At 46.1% G+C, this 19,142-nt stretch overlaps 1 protein-coding gene across 3 annotated transcripts in view; it reads right to left on the bottom strand.

The window, feature by feature from the left end:
• The window catches only part of LOC140428374 (cadherin-4-like), a 1,038,564-nt gene that overhangs the window by 97,778 nt on the left and 921,644 nt on the right, over positions 1–19,142 (bottom strand). For all 3 annotated transcript variants that reach the window (XM_072514764.1, XM_072514766.1, XM_072514765.1), the window contains 2 exons: positions 15,813–15,955; positions 1,863–2,096 (listed from right to left, as the gene is read on the bottom strand). In XM_072514764.1, coding sequence (XP_072370865.1) covers positions 1,863–2,096; positions 15,813–15,955 — 377 coding nt within the window. The remainder of the gene's footprint in view (positions 1–1,862; positions 2,097–15,812; positions 15,956–19,142) is intronic.

Genomic DNA, 19,142 nt, shown 5'->3' with positions numbered 1-19,142 from the left:
GCCGCCCTTTTTGGAGGCAGCATGTTGTGGCGTCCATGGCTGGTGCTGGCGGGGGGGGGTTTGGGGAAGGGTGCCGCCATGCTCGGGGGGGTGGGGGGGAACGGTGCAGTCATGTTCGGGGGGGGTAAGAGGGGGGGAGGAGGGGAGGAGGAGGGGGGGAAGGAGGGGGGGGCGGGGGGGAAGGGTGCAGCCATGTTCGGGGGGGAAGGAGGGCGGGGAAGGGTGCAGCCATGTTCGGGAGGGGGAAGGATGGATGGGGAAGGGTGCAGCCATGTTTGGGGGGAGGGGGTGGGGTTCGGGGCAGGGGGCCTCCATGTTCCGGGGAGGGGGGGGAGGGTTTTCCGCGGGAGCGACATGCCAGTCGGCCCGGTCAGGTCATTGTCCCGGAACCTGGGAGCGGCACGGCGCGGCACGGCCATCTCTCTGTGTCGGGGCCTGTGCGCGGATCGCGCACATAAAATTACACCTATGTTTGCCGATGATACAAAGATAGGTGGAGGGGCAGGTAGTATGGAGGAGGTGGGGAGGCTGCAGAAAGATTTAGACAGTTTAGGAGAGTGGTCCAAGAAATGGCTGATGAAATTCAACGTGGGCAAGTGCGAGGTCTTGCACTTTGGAAAAAAGAATAGAGGCATGGACTATTTTCTAAACGGTGACAAAATTCATAATGCTGAAGTGCAAAGGGACTTGGGAGTCCTAGTCCAGGATTCTCTAAAGGTAAACTTGCAGGTTGAGTCCGTAATTAAGAAAGGAAATGCAATGTTGTCATTTATCTCAAGAGGCTTGGAATATAAAAGCAGGGATGTACTTCTGAAGCTTTATAAAGCATTAGTGAGGCCCCATTTAGAATACTGTGAGCAATTTTGGGCCCCACACCTCAGGAAGGAAACACTGGCACTGGAGCGGGTCCAGCGGAGATTCACACGGATGATCCCAGGAATGTTGGCCTAACATACGATGAACGTCTGAGGATCCTGGGATTATATTCATTGGAGTTTAGGAGGTTGAGGGGAGATCTAATAGAAACTTACAAGATAATGAATAGCTTAGATAGGGTGGACGTGGGGAAGTTGTTTCCATTAGCAGGGGAGACTAGGACCCGGGGGCACAGCCTTAGAATAAAAGGGAGTCACTTTAGAACAGAGATGATGAGAAATTTCTTCAGCCAGAGAGTGGTGGGTCTGTGGAATTCATTACCACAGAGGGCGGTGGAGGCCGGGACGTTGAGTGTCTTTAAGACAGAAGTTGATAAATTCTTGATTTCTCAAGGAATTAAGGGCTATGGAGCGAGAGCGGGTAAATGGAGTTGAAATCAGCCATGAATGAATGGTGGAGTGGACTCGATGGGCCGAATGGCCTTACTTCCACTCCTATGTCTTATGGTCTTATGGACATGGCACCGCGTCATCCGGGCATCACGCGATGACGGCGCCGCTCTGGCGCCGTGCTTCTCGCGGCCCCGCTGCTAGCCCCTTTTCGGGGTCTGAATCGATGCTGCCGGGGGCCCGTTCGCGCCAACGACGCGGACACTCTGACTCGCCATCGGAGAATCCCGCCCAAGAGATTTGAGGAAACATTTTTTCACCCAGAGTGTGGTGGGAATCTGGAATGCTGTCTGGGAAGGTACTTGTGGAAAACCTCACAATCTTTAAAATGTACTTGGATGAGCACTTGAAATGTCATAATATTCAATGCTATGGGCCAAATGCTGGGATGTGGGATGAGTGTAGATTTACAATAGTTTCTATTTGTTGGTGCAGGCTTGATGGGTCGAAGGGCCTCTTCTTTACTGTATGTTTCTATGATGTCAGTTACCATCGCCACTTAAGACACTTATCAACTAGGAGTGCTGTGCACCTTACCATTTAAACGGGTGATTGTCCAGTTCCTCTTGACGCCCGGTGGCTTATTTTCCAGCTCAAACACAAAGGGACCTGTATTTGGATCTCTGTCAGCATCTCCTGCAGTAATGTTGATTGCATTTGGATTGGGCTTTTCACATATCTGGGCCTCTTTAGGAATCAGTTCAGGTGCATTATCATTAACATCAATTAGGTAAATATTAAGGGTTCCAGTGCCACTTGCTGCAGGGTTGCCTGTATGAAGACAAAACACTTAGTAGTTGATGGTATCTAATAAAGCACTTGCATCTCATTTTAGACAAGTCAGCAATATCACACAACGTTTAATATAAAATCCCTTTGTGTTATTTCAGGATGATATTTTACAACACATAACAGCATGTTATCATTGGTGTAACCAGCAATACTCATATTTCGGGTATTTTTAATTCAAACTATATCACAGCTGCAAAGAAAATCATAGTCCCAAGTCTGCAGTTCTTGTGCGCAATTCTTGTGCAAATGGACTGAAATGCAGCACAGCAGGCCTGCTTGGAGAAATGACCTTACTTGGGTTTCATTGGGCCTTGTCACGCCTGACAACTTGGTTGCATCAAGCTTTGCACCAACAATAAATTGTCATGTGAGAGTACCTTTAAGAAATGGGTGTTTATAAACGGCTATGTATATAAATATCTGTAGTGAGAATACCTTTAAGAAATGGGTGTTTATTACTGCAGTGATGTCAGAGAGTGGGTGGAGCTGGGCTGTCTATCAGCTTTTTACTTTCGTTTTAGGCTGTTTGCTGCAGAGTGTATTTTAGTTTCGTTTTCAGAGCTGGATAGCAGCAGTCACAGCCAGAAGTTGTATGAATCTCTCTCTGTAATCTAAAGACTGTAAATTGATCCTGGTGATTTAAAACTAATAACAGTAATGACTTTAACCTGATGTGCTTCTGGTAAATGGTGTTTTGAGTCATATGGATGTTAAAAGGAAAGCTTAAAGGATGACTTATTGTTGTATTCTTTGGGGGTTGTATTTGAATTGATGGTTGCTAAGATGTTCACTGTATGTTTTAAAAAGGTTAACTTGAGTTCATAGAATAAACATTGTTTTGCTTTACAAATTACTTTTCCATTTCTGCTATACCACACCTGTAGAGTGGGCCATGTGCTCCCCATACCACAATCTATTAAAAGTTGTGGGTCAGGTGAACTCCATGATACACTTTGGGGTTGTCTAAACCCTGGCCCATAACACATTTATGTAACCAGATCTCCACCTCCTTTTTATCATGATGTGGAGATGCCGGCGTTGGACTGGGGTGAGCACAGTACGAAGTCTTACAACACCAGGTTAAAGTCCAACAGGTTTGTTTCGATGTCACTAGCTTTCGGAGCGCTGCTCCTTCCTCAGGTGAATGAAGAGGTCTGTTCCAGAAACACATATATAGACAAATTCAAAGATGCCAACCAATGCTTGGAATGCGACCATTAGCAGGTGATTAAATCTTTACAGATCCAGAGATGGGGTGACCCCAGGTTAAAGAGGTGTGAATTGCATCAAGCCAGGACAGTTGGTAGGATTTCGCAGGCCAGATGGTGGGGGATGAATGTAATGCAACATGAATCCCAGGTCCCGGTTGAGGCCGCACTCATGTGTGCGGAACTTGGCTATAAGTTTCTGCTCGGCGATTCTGCGTTGTCGCGCGTCCTGAAGGCCGCCTTGGAGAACGCTTACCCGGAGATCAGAGGCTGAATGCCCTTGACTGCTGAAGTGTTCCCCAACTGGAAGGGAACATTCCTGCCTGGTGATTATTGCGCGATGTCCGTTCTTTCGTTGTCGCAGCGTCTGCGTGGTCTCGCCAATGTACCACGCTTCGGGACATCCTTTCCTGCAGCGTATGAGGTAGGCAACGTTGGCCGAGTCATACGAGTACGTACCGCGTACCTGGTGGGTGGTGTACTCATGTGTAATAGTGGTATCCATGTCGATGATCTGGCACGTCTTGCAGAGATTGCCATGGCAGGGTTGTGTGGTGTCGTGGTCACTGTTCTGAAGACTGGGTAGTTTGCTGCAAACAATGGTTCGTTTCCACCCTAAACACATTAAAGAAGCCATCCCATATGGACAAGCGCTCCGTATACACACTATCTGCTCAGACGAGGAGGAGCGTAACAGACATCTACAGACGTTGAAAGATGCCCTCATACGAACGGGATATGGCACTCGACTCATCGATCGATAGTTCCAACGCGCCACAGCAAAAAACCGCACCGACCTCCTCAGAAGACAAACATGGGACACAACCGACAGAATACCCTTCGTCGTCCAGTACTTCCCCGGAGCGGAGAAACTACGTCATCTTCTTCACAGCCTTCAACACGTCATTGATGACGATGAACATCTTGCCAAGGTCATCCCCACACCCCCACTACTTGCCTTCAAACAACCGCGCAACCTCAAACGAACCATTGTTTGCAGCAAACTACCCAGTCTTCAAAACAGTGACCACGACACCACAGGTATAGCATTCTTGTCTGTGGCCCTGTCATTGGGGCAGGTTGGGCGCAATCTACCTGTCATGTTGCGCCCAAATGGGAGCATGTCATGGCCAGTAGATGCAGGGAGATCCCAGATGTCATGATTGGCGCGGTAGCACAGAGGCTAGCATTGTTGTTTCACAGCGCCAGGGTCCCAGGTTCAATTCCCGGCTTGGGTGACTGTCTGTGTGGTGTCTGCATGTTCTCCCTGTGTCTGTGTGGGTTTCCTCCAGGTGCTCCGGTTTCCTCCCACAAGTTCCGAAAGATGTGCTTGTTAGGTGAATTGGACATTCTGAATTCTCCCTCTGTGTACCCGAACAGGTGCCGGAATGTGGCGACTAGGGGCTTTTCACAGTAACTTCACTGCAGTGTTAATGTAAGCCTACTTGTGACAATAAAGATTATTATTATTATCTGAATCCTGCCACTGTGGGCGGGATCACTATCTGGCTAATCTGCATATTAGAGTGAGACAGCTGGGGCGGGATTCTCCACTCCCACGCCGAAGTGGCCGCGCCATCGTGAACGCCGTCGAGGTTCACGACGGCGCGGAACGGCCCCGGTCCCGACCGATTCAGGCCCTGACAATGGGCCAGGATTGGGGCCGCGTCATCTACACACGCCAGGCCTTGTCGCCCGTGTAAAAGCGGCGCCGCACAGATGACGCGGCCGGCGCCGCATAACGGGCGTCATCCGCGCATGCGTGGTTGTCGTCCTCTCTAAATCCGCTCCGCAAGAAGATAGGGGACGGATCTTGCGGGGCCGCGGAAGGAAGGAGGTCCTCCTTCAGAGAGGACGGCCCGACGATCGGTGGGCACTGATCGCGGGCCACCCCACATTCCAGATGAAGCCCGGTGCAGGATCCCCCCTCGCCCCCCCACAGGCCGCCCCCCCAGCGTTCACGCACCGCCCACGACTGCAGCAACCAGGTGTGGACGGCGCCGGGGGGAACCTGCCGTTTTGGCCTGGCCGCTCGGCCCATCCGGGCCTCAGACTAGCGGGGGTGCCGGAGAATCGGCATTTTGGGTGTCGACCGGGCCGTTCCCGCCGCTTGGGAGAATCGCGGGAGGGCGTCGGACCGGCGTCCCCGGAAATTTTGGCGGCCCAGGCGATTCTCCCAACCGGCGTGGGAGTGGAGAATCGCACCCCTAGTCTTCCTCTAATATGCACTCGCCTGATCTACCGAGGCCCTGGAATCTAACCCCTTCGCCTCGGAGACATCAGGCGACTGCCGTTCAGTGCTGGCCCTACAAACGGAGACCAGGTGGAATGGCAGATGTTGTGGGGCGGGTCTCCCAGGGGAATCAGAGGGCCCCAGCTGGTTGCCCTCCGGGCAGCGTGGAACCCTGACACTGCTTGTGCCACCTTGGTACCTTGTGACTGGCACCCTGGCAGTGACACCTGGGTGCCAGGCTGACATTTTGCCCATGCTATGGATCAGGCCTGGGAGTGCCTTGCCCTTATATGGTGGGGGGAGGGGCCCAATTACCACTTTAGATGTGAGTTGGGTTTCTGGGGGTGTTAAGTTGTCACGTTGGGGGGGTGGGGGTGTGGGGGGGGCAATGCCGACCTGATCTCTTCCTGCACTGAGGAGTTCTGCTGAGCTGAGCTCCTCAGTGCAGGAAATGGGACTAAGCACAACTTTGCAAGGCGTTCCCTGCTGGGGACCCGTATATCAACCAAGTTGCAATAAATAGCGTGGTGTTTCTTGGCGCTGCGAGCGTTGGGAAACAGACGGCTAACCAAACCCGTCACAGGACTTTGTTGCAATTTGGTTAGATCATGATTGTTGTCTTTGGCTCTAATGACTGCTGTTTATAGGCTCCACGCCCACTGTCACGTAGCCATTGTCAGTATAACTTTATCTCCGGCAAGGCCATCTAAAGGCAGAGTGTGGGCTGCCAACCCGACGTGGACCGTTTCTATTTCCCTCCTGATTGTGTCTCCAAAACCCTCTCTGCTCGTCTCGCAATATTCCACCTTCTGTATTGACTTCATGTGGCAAAATTGGATAAAAATGGGTCAGAGTTTAAGCATTTCAGAGTCCCTGATAGAATCATAGAATCGTTGCAGCGCAGAAGGAGGCAATTTGGCCCGTTGTGTCCGCACCGATCTTCAGAAAGAGCACTCTAGCCAAGCTAACTCCCCAGCTTATCCCAATAAACCTTTAACCTAACCTACACATCTTTATTTTTTTGGACTCTAAGGGACAATTTTAGCACGGCCAATCCACCTAACCTCCACATTTTTGGACTGTGGGAGGAAACTGGAGCACCCACACAGTCACAGGGAGAACGGGCAAACTCCACAGAGACAAGGCCGGAATTGAACCCGGGTCACTGATGTTGTAAGGCAGTGCTAACCATTGCTCAGGCAGCAAATCCCTGACTGGTGAGAAAGCCTCGATCGTTGTGAAAAACCACAGACTGCCACAATCTAAGTAAGCCTGCCGCCACCATTTTGGGTGTTGGCCATGGCTCAGCTGGTAACACTCTAACCTGTGAGTCATTAGGTTCTGGGTTCAGGTCCCACTCCAGGATTAGAACATAAATATCAAGGCTAACAGTCTGCTGCAGAACTAATTGATGTGGTACTGTGCTGTTGGAGGGGTCACGTTTCAGATGAGACATTAAACCAAGGCTTTGCCTACCCTCTGAGGTGGACATGAAAGATTTTGAAGAAGAGCAGGGGAATTATCTCCGGTGTTCCAGCCAATATTTGTCCCTCAGTCAACATCACTAAAACAAACCACCTGGTCATCATCACATTGCGTTTTGTGGGAACCTGCTGTGTGCACATTGGCTGCCCCATTTCTTACATTGCAAAGCGACTACATTTATAAAGTATCACATTGACTGTGAAGTGCATTGGGATATATGGTGATCGCAAAAAGCTCTAGGTAAATTCAAGATTTTTTAAAATTTCAGGGCAACAAGGAATTGGCAAAAAAATGTGGCTCTGCCAAAGTTGGTCACATCCCAATAACAAATTTTTAAGAGTGTTCCAATTTAATGGATTGGAATATAATTGAAAAAAATGAAAGTTTGTCACAATTTGTGAGTTCAGAATGTGTTCTGTTGTTCCATTCCAAACTATTTGGTTGCTGATGCCAAAGGGCGATTCCATGGTCTTCCACTCCCAGTGGCCGCTGTGCTCAGAGAAGGCAAGTCTACAGAAACCATGGGCTCTCCATTCAGCGCTGCATTCCCCATCTCTGAAAGTGTCCACAATTGGATGGAAGTAGGTTCTCTAAATGGCTGGTTGTTTCTGTTTCCACCTCAAAGGCATGGAGAGGGGATTCTCAGCATGTTTTTCCATCACTGCATGGTCATTTCTTGTTGGTTTTAGTTCCCCATTTTGCATTTTGATAAAGTTATGCATCGTCTTAAATTATATTGCTGAAACCTGAGGCCATTGGTTCCTGTCGATCAATTACACTTTTAATTATGAACTTAATTCATCATGAATTGAAGGAACTTAATCATAGTAAGAAAGTTGTTTTGGAGAAATTAATGGGACTGAAGGTTGATAAGTCCCAGCACCTGATCATCCACGTCCCAGAGTGTTGAAAGAAAGTAGGTATGGTGATAGAATCTTTGAATCATAGAATTTACAGTGCAGAAGGAGGCCATTCAGCCCATCAAGTCTGCACCGGCTCTTGGAAAGAGCACCCTGCTTAAGCTTAGTGGATGCACAGTGACCATCTTCCAAATGTAATAATTTCAATTGCACAGATGACACAAAGCTGTGAGGGAAAGCTAGGATGGTGACACAGTGGTGCAGTGGTTAGCACTGTTGACTCACAGCATCAGGGGTCTGGGTTCGATTCCAACATTGGATGACTGTGTGTGGAGTTTGCACTTTCTCCCCTTGTCTGCTTGGGTTTCCTCCGGGTGGTCTGGTTTCCTTCCTCAGTCAAAGATGTGCAGGTTAGATGGACTGGACATGCTAAATTGCTCCTTAGTGTCCAAAGATTGATTGGGGTTGCAGGGTTGCGGGGATAGCGTGGGGGAGTGTGCCTGGGTGCGGTGCTCTTTCAAAGGGTCAGTACAACTCAGTGGGTCGAATGGCTTCCTTCTGCACTGTAGGGATTCTATGAATCAGTATCAATGCCAAACCTTTTTATCAGGTTAGCAAAACATAGAGGAGATAATTAAATTGCTTGATTGTTCTCCAAATATTCCAAATACAAATCTATGGATATTCAAAATGAGGTTTGTTAATTAGAAAAGTTCTAAATAGGTCTGTCAAGTGTAATAACTTAAATATGGGTGAGACGGGGTTGAAGGCAAATGCCAAGTATGATATGTCTAGATGAATGAGCAACAGAAGATCGAATTAGATTAGATTAGAATAGATTAGATCAGATCACATCACATCATGGGCCAAACAAAGCTCCAGGAACTATGGGGCACACTGTGAAAATGCTACATATGCAGCTTGTGTTAGCGATTTCAGTTGTTCAGAACATCTGCATGTCTTAGTTTAGGCAACCCAAATGATGCATATCTGCAGTAAGATGAGAGGAAAATGGCCAAAAAGACTTCACAGACAAGGAAACTTTAAGATCAATATTTTTTAAAATTAATTTAGAGTACCCAATAATTTTTCCAATTAAGGGGCAATTTAGCGTGGCCAATCCACCTATCCTGCACATATTTGTGTTGTAGGAGTGAGACCTATGCAGACCCAGGAAGAAGGTGCTCCACACAGACTGTGACCCAAGGATGGGATCGAACCCAGGTCCTCGGCACCTTGAGACAGCAGTGCTAACCACTGCACCACCGTGCTGCCCTAAGATCAATACTTATGAATTTAAATGAATTTAAAGTACCCAATTCGTTTTTTCCAATTAAGGGGTAATCTAGCAAGGCCAATCCACCTAGCCAGCACATCTTTTAGGTTGTGGGGGCGAAACCATGCAAACATGGGGAGAATTTATTTTCCGGGAGCAGGAGAGAGAGAGGGAGCCGGAGTGCAGCTTGTGAAGTAGGTAAGTGTTTAAACTTACCCCCAGGTTCAAGCGGCCTTCATTTCCGGGAGCGGGAGAGAGAGAGGAAGCCGGTGTGCAGCTTGGGAATCAGGTAAGTGCTGAAACTTACTCCCAGGTTCCAGCGGCTTTCATTTCCGGGAGCGGGAGAGAGAGAGGCAGCCAGTGTGCAGCTTGGGAATCAGGTAAGTGTTCACTTACTCCCAGGTTCCAGTGGCCATCATTTTCAGGAGCGGGAGAGATAGAGTGAGCCGGAGTGCAGCTTGTGAAGCTGGTAAGTGTTTAAACTTACCCCCAGGTTCCAGCGGCTTTCATTTCCGGGAGCGGGAGAGAGAGAGAGAGCCAGAGTGCAGCTTGTGAAGCAGGTAAGTGTTTAAACTTACCCCCGGTTCCAGCGGTCTTCATTTCCGGGAGCGGGAGAGAGAGAGGGAGCCAGAGTGCAGCTTGTGAAGCAGGTTAGTGTTTAAACTTACCCCCAGGTTCCAACGACCTTCATTTCCGGGAGTGGGAGAGAGAGAGGGAGCCGGAGTGCATCTTGGGAATCAGGTAGGCTTTGTATATAAGTTGGGCGGTTGCTAAACCCGAGACACTACACTTGTAGTGTCCCCCACCCTTCCACCTCCTCTAGTGAATATAAGGTAAGCTCTTCTTTTCTTTTTTTTTTCTTCTTTCTTCTTGTTTTATCTAGAGGGGATGGCAGGGAAGGCAGAGCAATGTTCCTCCTGCAGAATGTTTGAGGTGAGGGGCACCGTCAGTGTCCCTGCTGATTTCATATGTGGGAAGTGCACCCATCTCCAGCTCCTCAGAAACCATGTTAGGGAACTGGAGCTGGAGTTGGATGAACTTCGGTTCATTCGGGAGGCAGGGGTAGTCATAGATAGAAGCTTTAGGGATGTAGTTACAACAAAGAATAAAGACAGATGGGTGACGGTGAGAGGGGCTGGGAGGAAGCAGTCAGTACAGGGATCCCCTGTGGTCGTTCCCCTGAATAACAAGTATGTCGCTTTGGATACTGTTGGGGGGGGATGACTTACCAGGGGTAAGCCATGGGGTGCAGGTCTCTGGCATAGAGTCTGTCCCTGTTGCTCAGAAGGGAAGGGGGGAGAGGAGTAGAGCATTAGTCATTGGTGACTCTATAGTTAGGGGGATAGATAGGAGATTCTGTGGGAACGAGAGAGACTCGCGGTTGGTGTGTTGCCTCCCAGGTGCCAGGGTCCGCGATGTCTCGGATCGTGTTTTCGGGATCCTTAAGGGTGAGGGGGAGCAGCCCCAAGTCGTGGTCCACATAGGCACCAACGACATAGGTAGGAAAAGGGATAGGGAAGTAAGGCAGGAATTCAGGGAGCTAGGCTGGAAACTTAGATCGAGAACAAACAGAGTTATTATCTCTGGGTTGTTACCCGTGCCATGTGCTAGCGAGACGAGGAATAGGGAGAGAGAGCAGTTGAACACGTGGCTACAGGGATGGTGCAGGAGGGAGGATTTCAGATACCTGGATAATTGGGGCTCATTCTGGGGTAGGTGGGACCTCTACAAACAGGATGGTCTACACCTGGACCAGAGGGGTACTAATATCCTGGGGGGGGAAATTTGCTAATGCTCTTCAGGAGGGTTTGAACTAGTTCAGCATGGGTCTGGGAACATGAATTTAAGCTCCAATATACAGGAGGTTGAGAGTAGTGAGGTCAGGAGTAAGGTTTCAAAGTTGCAGGAGTGTACCGGCAGGCAGGAAAGTGGTTTAAAGTGTGTCTACTTTAATGCCAGGAGCATCCGAAATAAGGTGGGTGAACTTGCGGCATGGGTTGGTACCTGGGACTTCGATGTTGTGGCCATTTCGGAGACATGGATAGAACAGGGACAGGAATGGTTGTTGCAGGTGCCGGGGTTTAGATATTTCAGTAAGCTCAGGGAAGGTGGTAAAAGAGGGGGACGGGTGGCATTGTTAGTCAAGGACAGTATTACGGTGGAAGAAAGGACGTTCGATGAGGACTCGTCTACTGAGATAGTATGGGCTGAGGTCAGAAACAGGAAAGGAGAGGTCACCCTGCTGGGAGTTTTCTATAAGCCTCTGAAAAGTTCCAGAGATGTAGAGGAAAGGACTGCAAAGATGATTCTGGATAGGAGCAAAAGTAACAGGGTAGTTGTTATGGGGGACTTTAACTTTCCAAATATTGACTGGAAACGCTATAGTTCGAGAACTTTAGATGGGTCCTTTTTTGTCCAATGTGTGCAGGAGGGTTTCCTGACACAGTATGTAGATAGGCCAACGAGAGGCAAGGCCATATTGGATTTGATACTGGGAAATGAACCTGGACAGGTGTTAGATTTGGAGGTATGTGAGCACTTTGGTGATAGTGACCACAATTCGATTACATTTACTTTAGCAATGGAAAAGGATAGGTTTATACCGCAGGGCAAGATTTATAGCTGGGGGAAAGGCAATTATGATAAGGCAAGACTTAGGATGCATAGGATGGGGCGGGGAACTGCAGGGGATGGGCACAATTGAAATGTGGAGCTGGCTCAAGGAACAGCTACTGCGTGTCCTTGATAAGTATGTCCCTGTCAGGCAGGGTGGAAGTGGTCGAGCGAGGGAACCATGGTTTACTAAAGTAGTTGAATCACTTGTTAAGAGGAAGAAGGAGGCTTATGTAAAGATGAGACGTGAAGGTTCAGTTAAGGTGCTCAAGAGTTACAAGTTAGCTCGGAAGGACCTAAAGAGAGAGCTAAGAAGAGGCAGAAGGGGACATGAGAAGTCTTTGGCAGGTAGGGTCAAGGATAACCCTAAAGCTTTCGAGAGATATGACAGGAATTAAAGAATAACTAGGGTAAGAGTGGGGCCAGTCAAGGACAGTAGTGTGAAGTTGTGCGTGGAGTCTGAGGAGATAGGAGAGGTGCTAAATGAATATTTTTCGTCAGTATTCACACAGGATAAAGACAATGTTGTCGAGGAGAATACTGAGATACAGGCTACTAGACTAGAAGGGCTTGAGGTTCATAAGGAGGAGGTGTTAGCAATTCTGGAAAGTGTGAAAATAGATAAGTCCCCTGGGCCGGATGGGATTTATCCTAGGATTCTATGAGAAGCTAGGGAGGAGATTGCTGAGTCTTTGGCTTTGATCTTTATGTCATCACTGTCTACAGGAATAGTGCCAGAAAACTGGAGGATAGCAAATGTTGTCCCCTTGTTCAAGAAGGGAAGTAGAGACAACCCCGGTAACTATAGACCAGTGAGCCTTACTTCTGTTGTAGGCAAAGTCTTGGAAAAGTTGATAAGAGATAGGATGTACAATCATCTGGAAAGGAATAATTTAATTAGAGACAGTCAACACGGTTTTGTGAAGGGTAGGTCGTGCCTCACAAACCTTATTGAGTTCTTTGAGAAGGTGACCAAACAGGTGGATGAGGGTAAAGCAGTTGATGTGGTGTATATGGATTTCAGTAAAGCGTTTGATAAGGTTCCCCACGGTAGGCTACTGCAGAAAATACGGAAGCATGGGATTCAGGGAGATTTAGCAGTTTGGATCAGAAATTGGCTAGCTGGAAGAAGGCAAAGGGTGGTGGTTGATGGGAAATGTTCAGCCTGGAGTCCAGTTATTAGTGGTGTACCACAAGGATCTGTTTTGGGGCCACTGCTGTTTGTCATTGTTATAAATGACCTGGAGGATGGCGTAGAACAATGGGTGAGTAAATTTGCCGATGACACTAAAGTCGGTGGAGTTGTGAACAGTGCGGAAGGATGTAACACATTACAGAGGGACATAGATAAGCTGCAGAGCTGGGCTGAGAGGTGGCAAATGGAGAAAAATGCAGAAAATGTGAGGTAATTCATTTTGGAAGGAATAACAGGAAGACAGAGTACTGGGCAAATGATAAGATGCTTGGTAGTGTGGATGAGCAGAGAGATCTTGGTGTCCATGTACATAGATTCCTGAAAGTTGCCACCCAGGTTCAGAGGGTTGTTAAGAAGGCATACGGTCTGTTAGCTTTTATTGGTAGAGGGATTGAGTTTCGGAGCCATGAGGTCATGTTGCAGCTGTACAAAACTCTGGTGCGGTCGCATTTGGAGTATTGTGTGCAATTCTTGTCGCCGCATTATAGGAAGCATTGGAAAGGGTGCAGAAGAGATTTACCAGGATGTTGCCTGGTTTGGAGGGAAGATCTTATGAGGAAAGGCTGAGGGACTTGAGGCTGTTTTTGTTAGAGAGAAGAAGGTTAAGAGGTGACTTAATTGAGGCATACAAGATGTTCAGTGGATTGGCTGGGTGGACAGTGAGAGCCTTCTTCCTCACATGGTGATGTCTAACACGAGGGGACATAGTTTTAAATTGAGGGGAGATAGATATAGGACAGATGTCAGAGGTAGGTTCTTTACTCAGAGAGTAGTAAGGGCATGGAATGCCCTGCCTGCAACAGTAGTGGACTCGCCAACACTAAGGGCATTCAAATGGTCATTGGATAGACGTATGGACGATAAGGGAATAGTGTAGATGGGCTTTAGAGTGGTTTCACAGGTCGGCGCAACATCGAGGGCCGAAGGGCCCGTACCTCGCTGTAATGTTCTATGTTCTATGTTCTGGTCGCCGCATTATAGGAAGGATGTGGAAGCATTGGAAAGGGTGCAGAGGAGATTTACCAGGATGTTGCCTGGTCTGGAGGGAAGAACTTATGAGGGAAGGCTGAGGGACTTGAGGTTATTTTCTTTAGAAAGAAGGTTAAGAGGTGACTTAATTGAGGCATACAAGATGATCAAAGGATTAGATAGGGTGGACAGTGAGAGCCTTTTGCCGTGGATGGTGATGTCGAGCACGAGGGGACATAGCTTTAAATTGAGGGGTGATAGATATAGGACAGATGTCAGAGGTAGGTTCTTTACTCAGAGAGTAGTAAGGGCATGGAATGCCCTGCCTGTAACAGTAGTGGACTCACCAACATTAAGGGCATTTAAATGGTAATTGGATAAACATATGGATGGTAAGGGAATAGTGTAGATGGGCTTTAGAGTGGTTTCAAAGGGCGGCTCAACATCGAGGGCCGAAGGGCCTGTACTGCGCTGTAATGTTCTATGTTCTAATGCGCAAACTCCATACGGACAGTGACCCAGAGCCGAGATCAAACCTGGGACCTCAGTGCCAAGAAGCAGCAATGCTAACCACTGCACCACTGTGCTGCCCGAAGATCAATACTTAAGTTGTGAAGAGCCTCATTATACCAAAAATAGTCTTGTGGTGATATCATGGTTGTGTTGTAATTCACCGACTGACCACTAGGAGTCTCATTAGTATATAAGGGAATGTTAGAGTCAGGTGACCTCTCAGATTGGCTGGAGCGAGAGGTTGCTTGTGCATGATCGTATTGTTATTCATCTGTTGTTTTATATATAGTTTACCCATAGTTAATGTTAATAAATCATTTATAGCTCTAGCAAGAGTTCTTGTAATATAAATCAGCCACAAGACCATTACAAGTCTGTTCCACATGTCCAGTGAAAAAGCAGCAGCAGTCGTACAACATGAATAATAGACCATCATGCTTTGGGATTGTTATGCTCGTCCAACAGCCAAATTCAGTTAGAATAAAATGCAAAGTGGTGTTAACCTGTTCTACAGTTAGTGGTGAGTTTGATGGTGTACTTATAAGAATCATTTTTGAAAGAGTTAAACGTTTCAAGAAACCAATTGCTGCAACTCTAGCATGAGGTTAAACATCATTATAATGCTCTTAAGAAGAGCAAGTGCACAGTTTCTTTTGCGTTCAAAGCAAGAACTTAAACCTAAATCTCAGGTTGATATATATGCACTTTCATTTTATCCAACATTGATATGGAATCTTGTGATCTAAACAGGAAGTGATCCACAGTTCTCCAGACCAGTCATTTACCAATTTTTAAAAATAGGTTTATATTTTAGCTTTTTAAAAGAGTGAACAGGGAGTGGTGCATTTCTTCACAGCTGCTGTGAACGTCAAGTGGCACATTTTGGACATTTTCTGCCCTTCCAGAATGAGTTAAAACCCATTAATGAGAGGCAGTGGATGAATTATCTGGTTGAAAGTTCAAGCTCTAACTGTTACTGGAATTCAAACCTACAATCCCAGTAGATTGGAGGTTAAGCATAGTAGAATCTGCGACAGGGAATCAATGGAAGGGGACTTCAATTTTAAATGATGGATGCAAGGATTAGGGTGAATGAAAACAAGCTTGCATTATTTGTTCAACTCCCCAACAGCTGCACACAATGTCTGAGGTATAGCTTTCTCCTTTCACGGTAATTCTGCAATTGCATTTTGTTAGCAAGTTATTTACCAAATGTTTTTGCTGCAGTTGAAAGAAACTGAAAGAGATTTGAACCAAAAGTTGCAAAATGACATGACTTCAGCGAGTTGAGATATTATTTTACAGTGTTCCACAGGAATGAAAAATATGAATCCATGACCTACCATTGTCAGTTGCCAGGAACATTGCTTCATACACATTCTTTTTAATATAGATCGACTCTCTGTCCATGACTGCTGTGGTTGTGATCTGACCAGTTGTGGCATTAATATTCAGCCAGTTTGCAGGATCGGATAGTTCAGAATATCTAAAGGAAGCAGCAAATATGAATAGAAATTTTAACAACTTAGTCGGGAAGCCAATGATAGACTTACCTGAACACATGAAAACAACAACTGTATAAACAACAGTGCAGCAAATGATAAATAGCAAAATCATCTTAACCTTTTAGCATCAATTGTGTTATTTCACGTCAGAAGCTTCTGGTTGGAACTATATGAAAGATTCAGAACACCCTCCACTTTAGTTCATGCCAATGGCATTGAAAGCACTCACCACCAAAAGGTAAGAACCCTATATAAAGATCAGTTGGGAGTAGAAATGGTGTGGTGGGTTCCCTGGGAGGTCTTGTGTATGGAGGTTGTCCCTTTTGAGGCTGTTTTTTAAAAAAAGGTTACTCTGGAGGGAGCAGCAATTTTCTTTCCTCTAACTCAGAGTACCTATCAGGGTAAAACTGGCAGAACCACCCAAAGCTGGCAATTTAAATCGATTCGGAGAGATGGCTCCCAGCCCAGCGTAATTGTCCAGAGGAAGTTAGCACTTCTGGGAAATCACCGGGTAAACGCTTATGTGGGAGCTTCCCCGAGGGATTTCACAGCACATCACTGGGGTACTGCTTAAATGCAATGCTGGGGGACCAGGAAGTTATGAGCCGTTATAATTTTGCATCAGGGATATTCTGTACACTATTCCTGACATTGTTTTGGATAGCACTTTTAAATGGGTATATAGAGTCGCTTTGCTAATACTGACTATTTGTGAGATTGATGGGTGCAGTTCTGTTGTTGAAACCTTTTGAAGAGGTTGCGTAACTCCATTTTAACAGTTATTGGGCATGATCGAACGACCTTGTTGCGCCCGACTCAGTGACACGACCTGGCTGTTAAATCTTGTAAAATGGTTGGGTTTGAGTTTGAGATTTTTTTCACAAATACTGCATTACTAGTCCAATGACAACACCACTCTGCTATCGCCTCCCCGCCTTGTGTCCAGGGGGATCTTTGAAAATTTTATTTTTAGAAAATAATAAAATGTGGTTTTGCAACTGTTATTGCTTTTCCTTTCAATGACAAGGTTTTGTGCTATGTAGGAAGCAAATGGAGACTTTTAACTCCCTTCACCCTCACCCAACAGAAATGAGAAAGAACAGGAGTTGAAATAAAAGCAAACACTTAGCATGTGTCTCTGCCCAATGACTATTTTAATGTCACTATTTTATTAGGTGACTGAGGAGCAAATTACAGATGCATTATTACAGATGTAGTTTTAACTGCCTGCTAAATGTGGTACTCACTGTAGATGCCTAGCTCAGTAAAACCTGTCGACAGCAGACACCCTGCGTGATAAATACAGAATTATCATTGTGGAATTTATGGGAGCAAGTCGCACAAAGACAACTTGGTTTATTGCTGCCCTGCACCTCTGTCACTACTGCCCTACGTCTCACTGTGGAATCCATCAAATCTCCCACGATTTACCTTGGAGTCAACTTAGTGACCTCCAGGCTTCCTAATCTTCACAAGTCCAAAGTCTGGGAGCTGCTTCTGTATGCCCATTATGGGCAGGCAGCTAGCTGGCAAGGTGGTTATGAGGCCTGGCCTTAACAAAATGGAGCCAGCCGCTAAACGTTGCTCACAGGCGGGTGGCCCCATACATCCCAACGGCTTCCAATACGAGAATTTAAATTCTCTTTCACGCAGCTATTTTCCACAGAGATGTGCCAATTCAAAAGAGTGGCCAGACTGTACCTCCGAAGAATTGGGCGAAAAGAGGAATAACTATAGCCATAAAGAAATAGATATCTGAAGAAAGCGGAGGAGTTTGCAAATGCAATTGCAGGCTGGATGAGCTTATATATGGTAATCAATTTTCAACAATATAGCCTTTGGAAGAAACACATTCAGGATCATTAAACATTAAAAGCAATAAAAGAAAATAAATATAGATGAAGTAGTAATATGTTGTGCAGGGTAGAAATATTCAAACAGGGAGATGGGCTCATCCATGGTCATGAACTGATGTTGTAAACATTAACGTTTTAAAGTCTTATTGCTTTCAAGTTGATGCAATTTATTGGTCACTCTGAACAGATTGTCCAATGATTTAAAGTCTTTTCACCAAGTTCACCGTAACATATAAAAGGGCAGAGAGACCATTTTAAAAATTGCTCTCGTAAATCAGTTATAAGCATCCTCTGTCCCGTTGTGTAATTTCCTTATTAAAAATAATGATTATGGAAATTGAAAACAATGCGCATACCCGCAGATCCCTGCACAATCCGTTTTAGCTCATCTTACGTGCACTCTCCAACTGTAACCTGGACAAACAGGGCAAGTAAGCCGGCCAAGTGTTGTCGTGGATCGACTCAGATTTGATCAAGAATAACAACTACCAGGCAGAATTTTTTAAAGAACAGGATGATAACAGCACATGCTGAAAATGCATAGTAGGTCAATTAGGATCGAAACCTCAAATTTGAGTCTGCCCTTTATCTTGAGAGATGCTGATGGACTGGCTTGTGCATTTCCAGAAAATGTCTGTTGATTAAGACTTCTAGTGTACGCAGTTTCGTTTTTATTGTAGGAGTCAAGATTATGCAAAAACCAATCCCTCTATTGATTAACTAAATCTTAAACCAAAAGTAAGCAGTAATGAATAAGTCTTATCCATTATCAGAGTCTAGCAGCCCAATGTAACTCCTGGTATGCAGAATTAATTCCCTGGTGTGAGCTTGGCAAAGTTTTTGTATTACGTTTTTAGACAAGCACCTTTTATTAGAAAAGACACTTACCGATATATACTTTTGCTGAGCCAATCCTCACAACAAATTACAACTCATAATTGGAATTAATTACTACATTACTTATACATGTCAGGCTGCGGAGTTGCTCAGTTTCAAAAGTTAATATGAGTGAGCTTAATGCGAGTGAGTGAACCAGCTTCAACCTCTAAGGCTTTTCTTTTAAGTTGCTAAAATTGTTATTTCAAAGTTTGGGGAGTGATTTCAGCTGTAAAATTGTTTATTTTTCCATACCTTTATTCCAGAAATAAAAAACTAGATGAGTGAGTTGCATGTTCAAGCAGAAACTTACTGCACAGATGCACAAACAGCAAGGCAGTTACATGCTGGGTAGTTGTTGCAAGATTTATTGAGATTTGGCATAAATAAAGTTGCTATGAAGCAGAAACTTCAATTAGCAAATTGAGTCCAAGAT

This window comes from Scyliorhinus torazame, chromosome 8 (genome assembly GCF_047496885.1).
Source record: "Scyliorhinus torazame isolate Kashiwa2021f chromosome 8, sScyTor2.1, whole genome shotgun sequence".
In the NCBI taxonomy this organism is placed as follows: Eukaryota; Metazoa; Chordata; class Chondrichthyes; order Carcharhiniformes; family Scyliorhinidae; genus Scyliorhinus; species Scyliorhinus torazame.
Note: the sequence above shows the minus strand (reverse complement) of the source record. Positions and strands in the feature narration are given on the sequence as shown.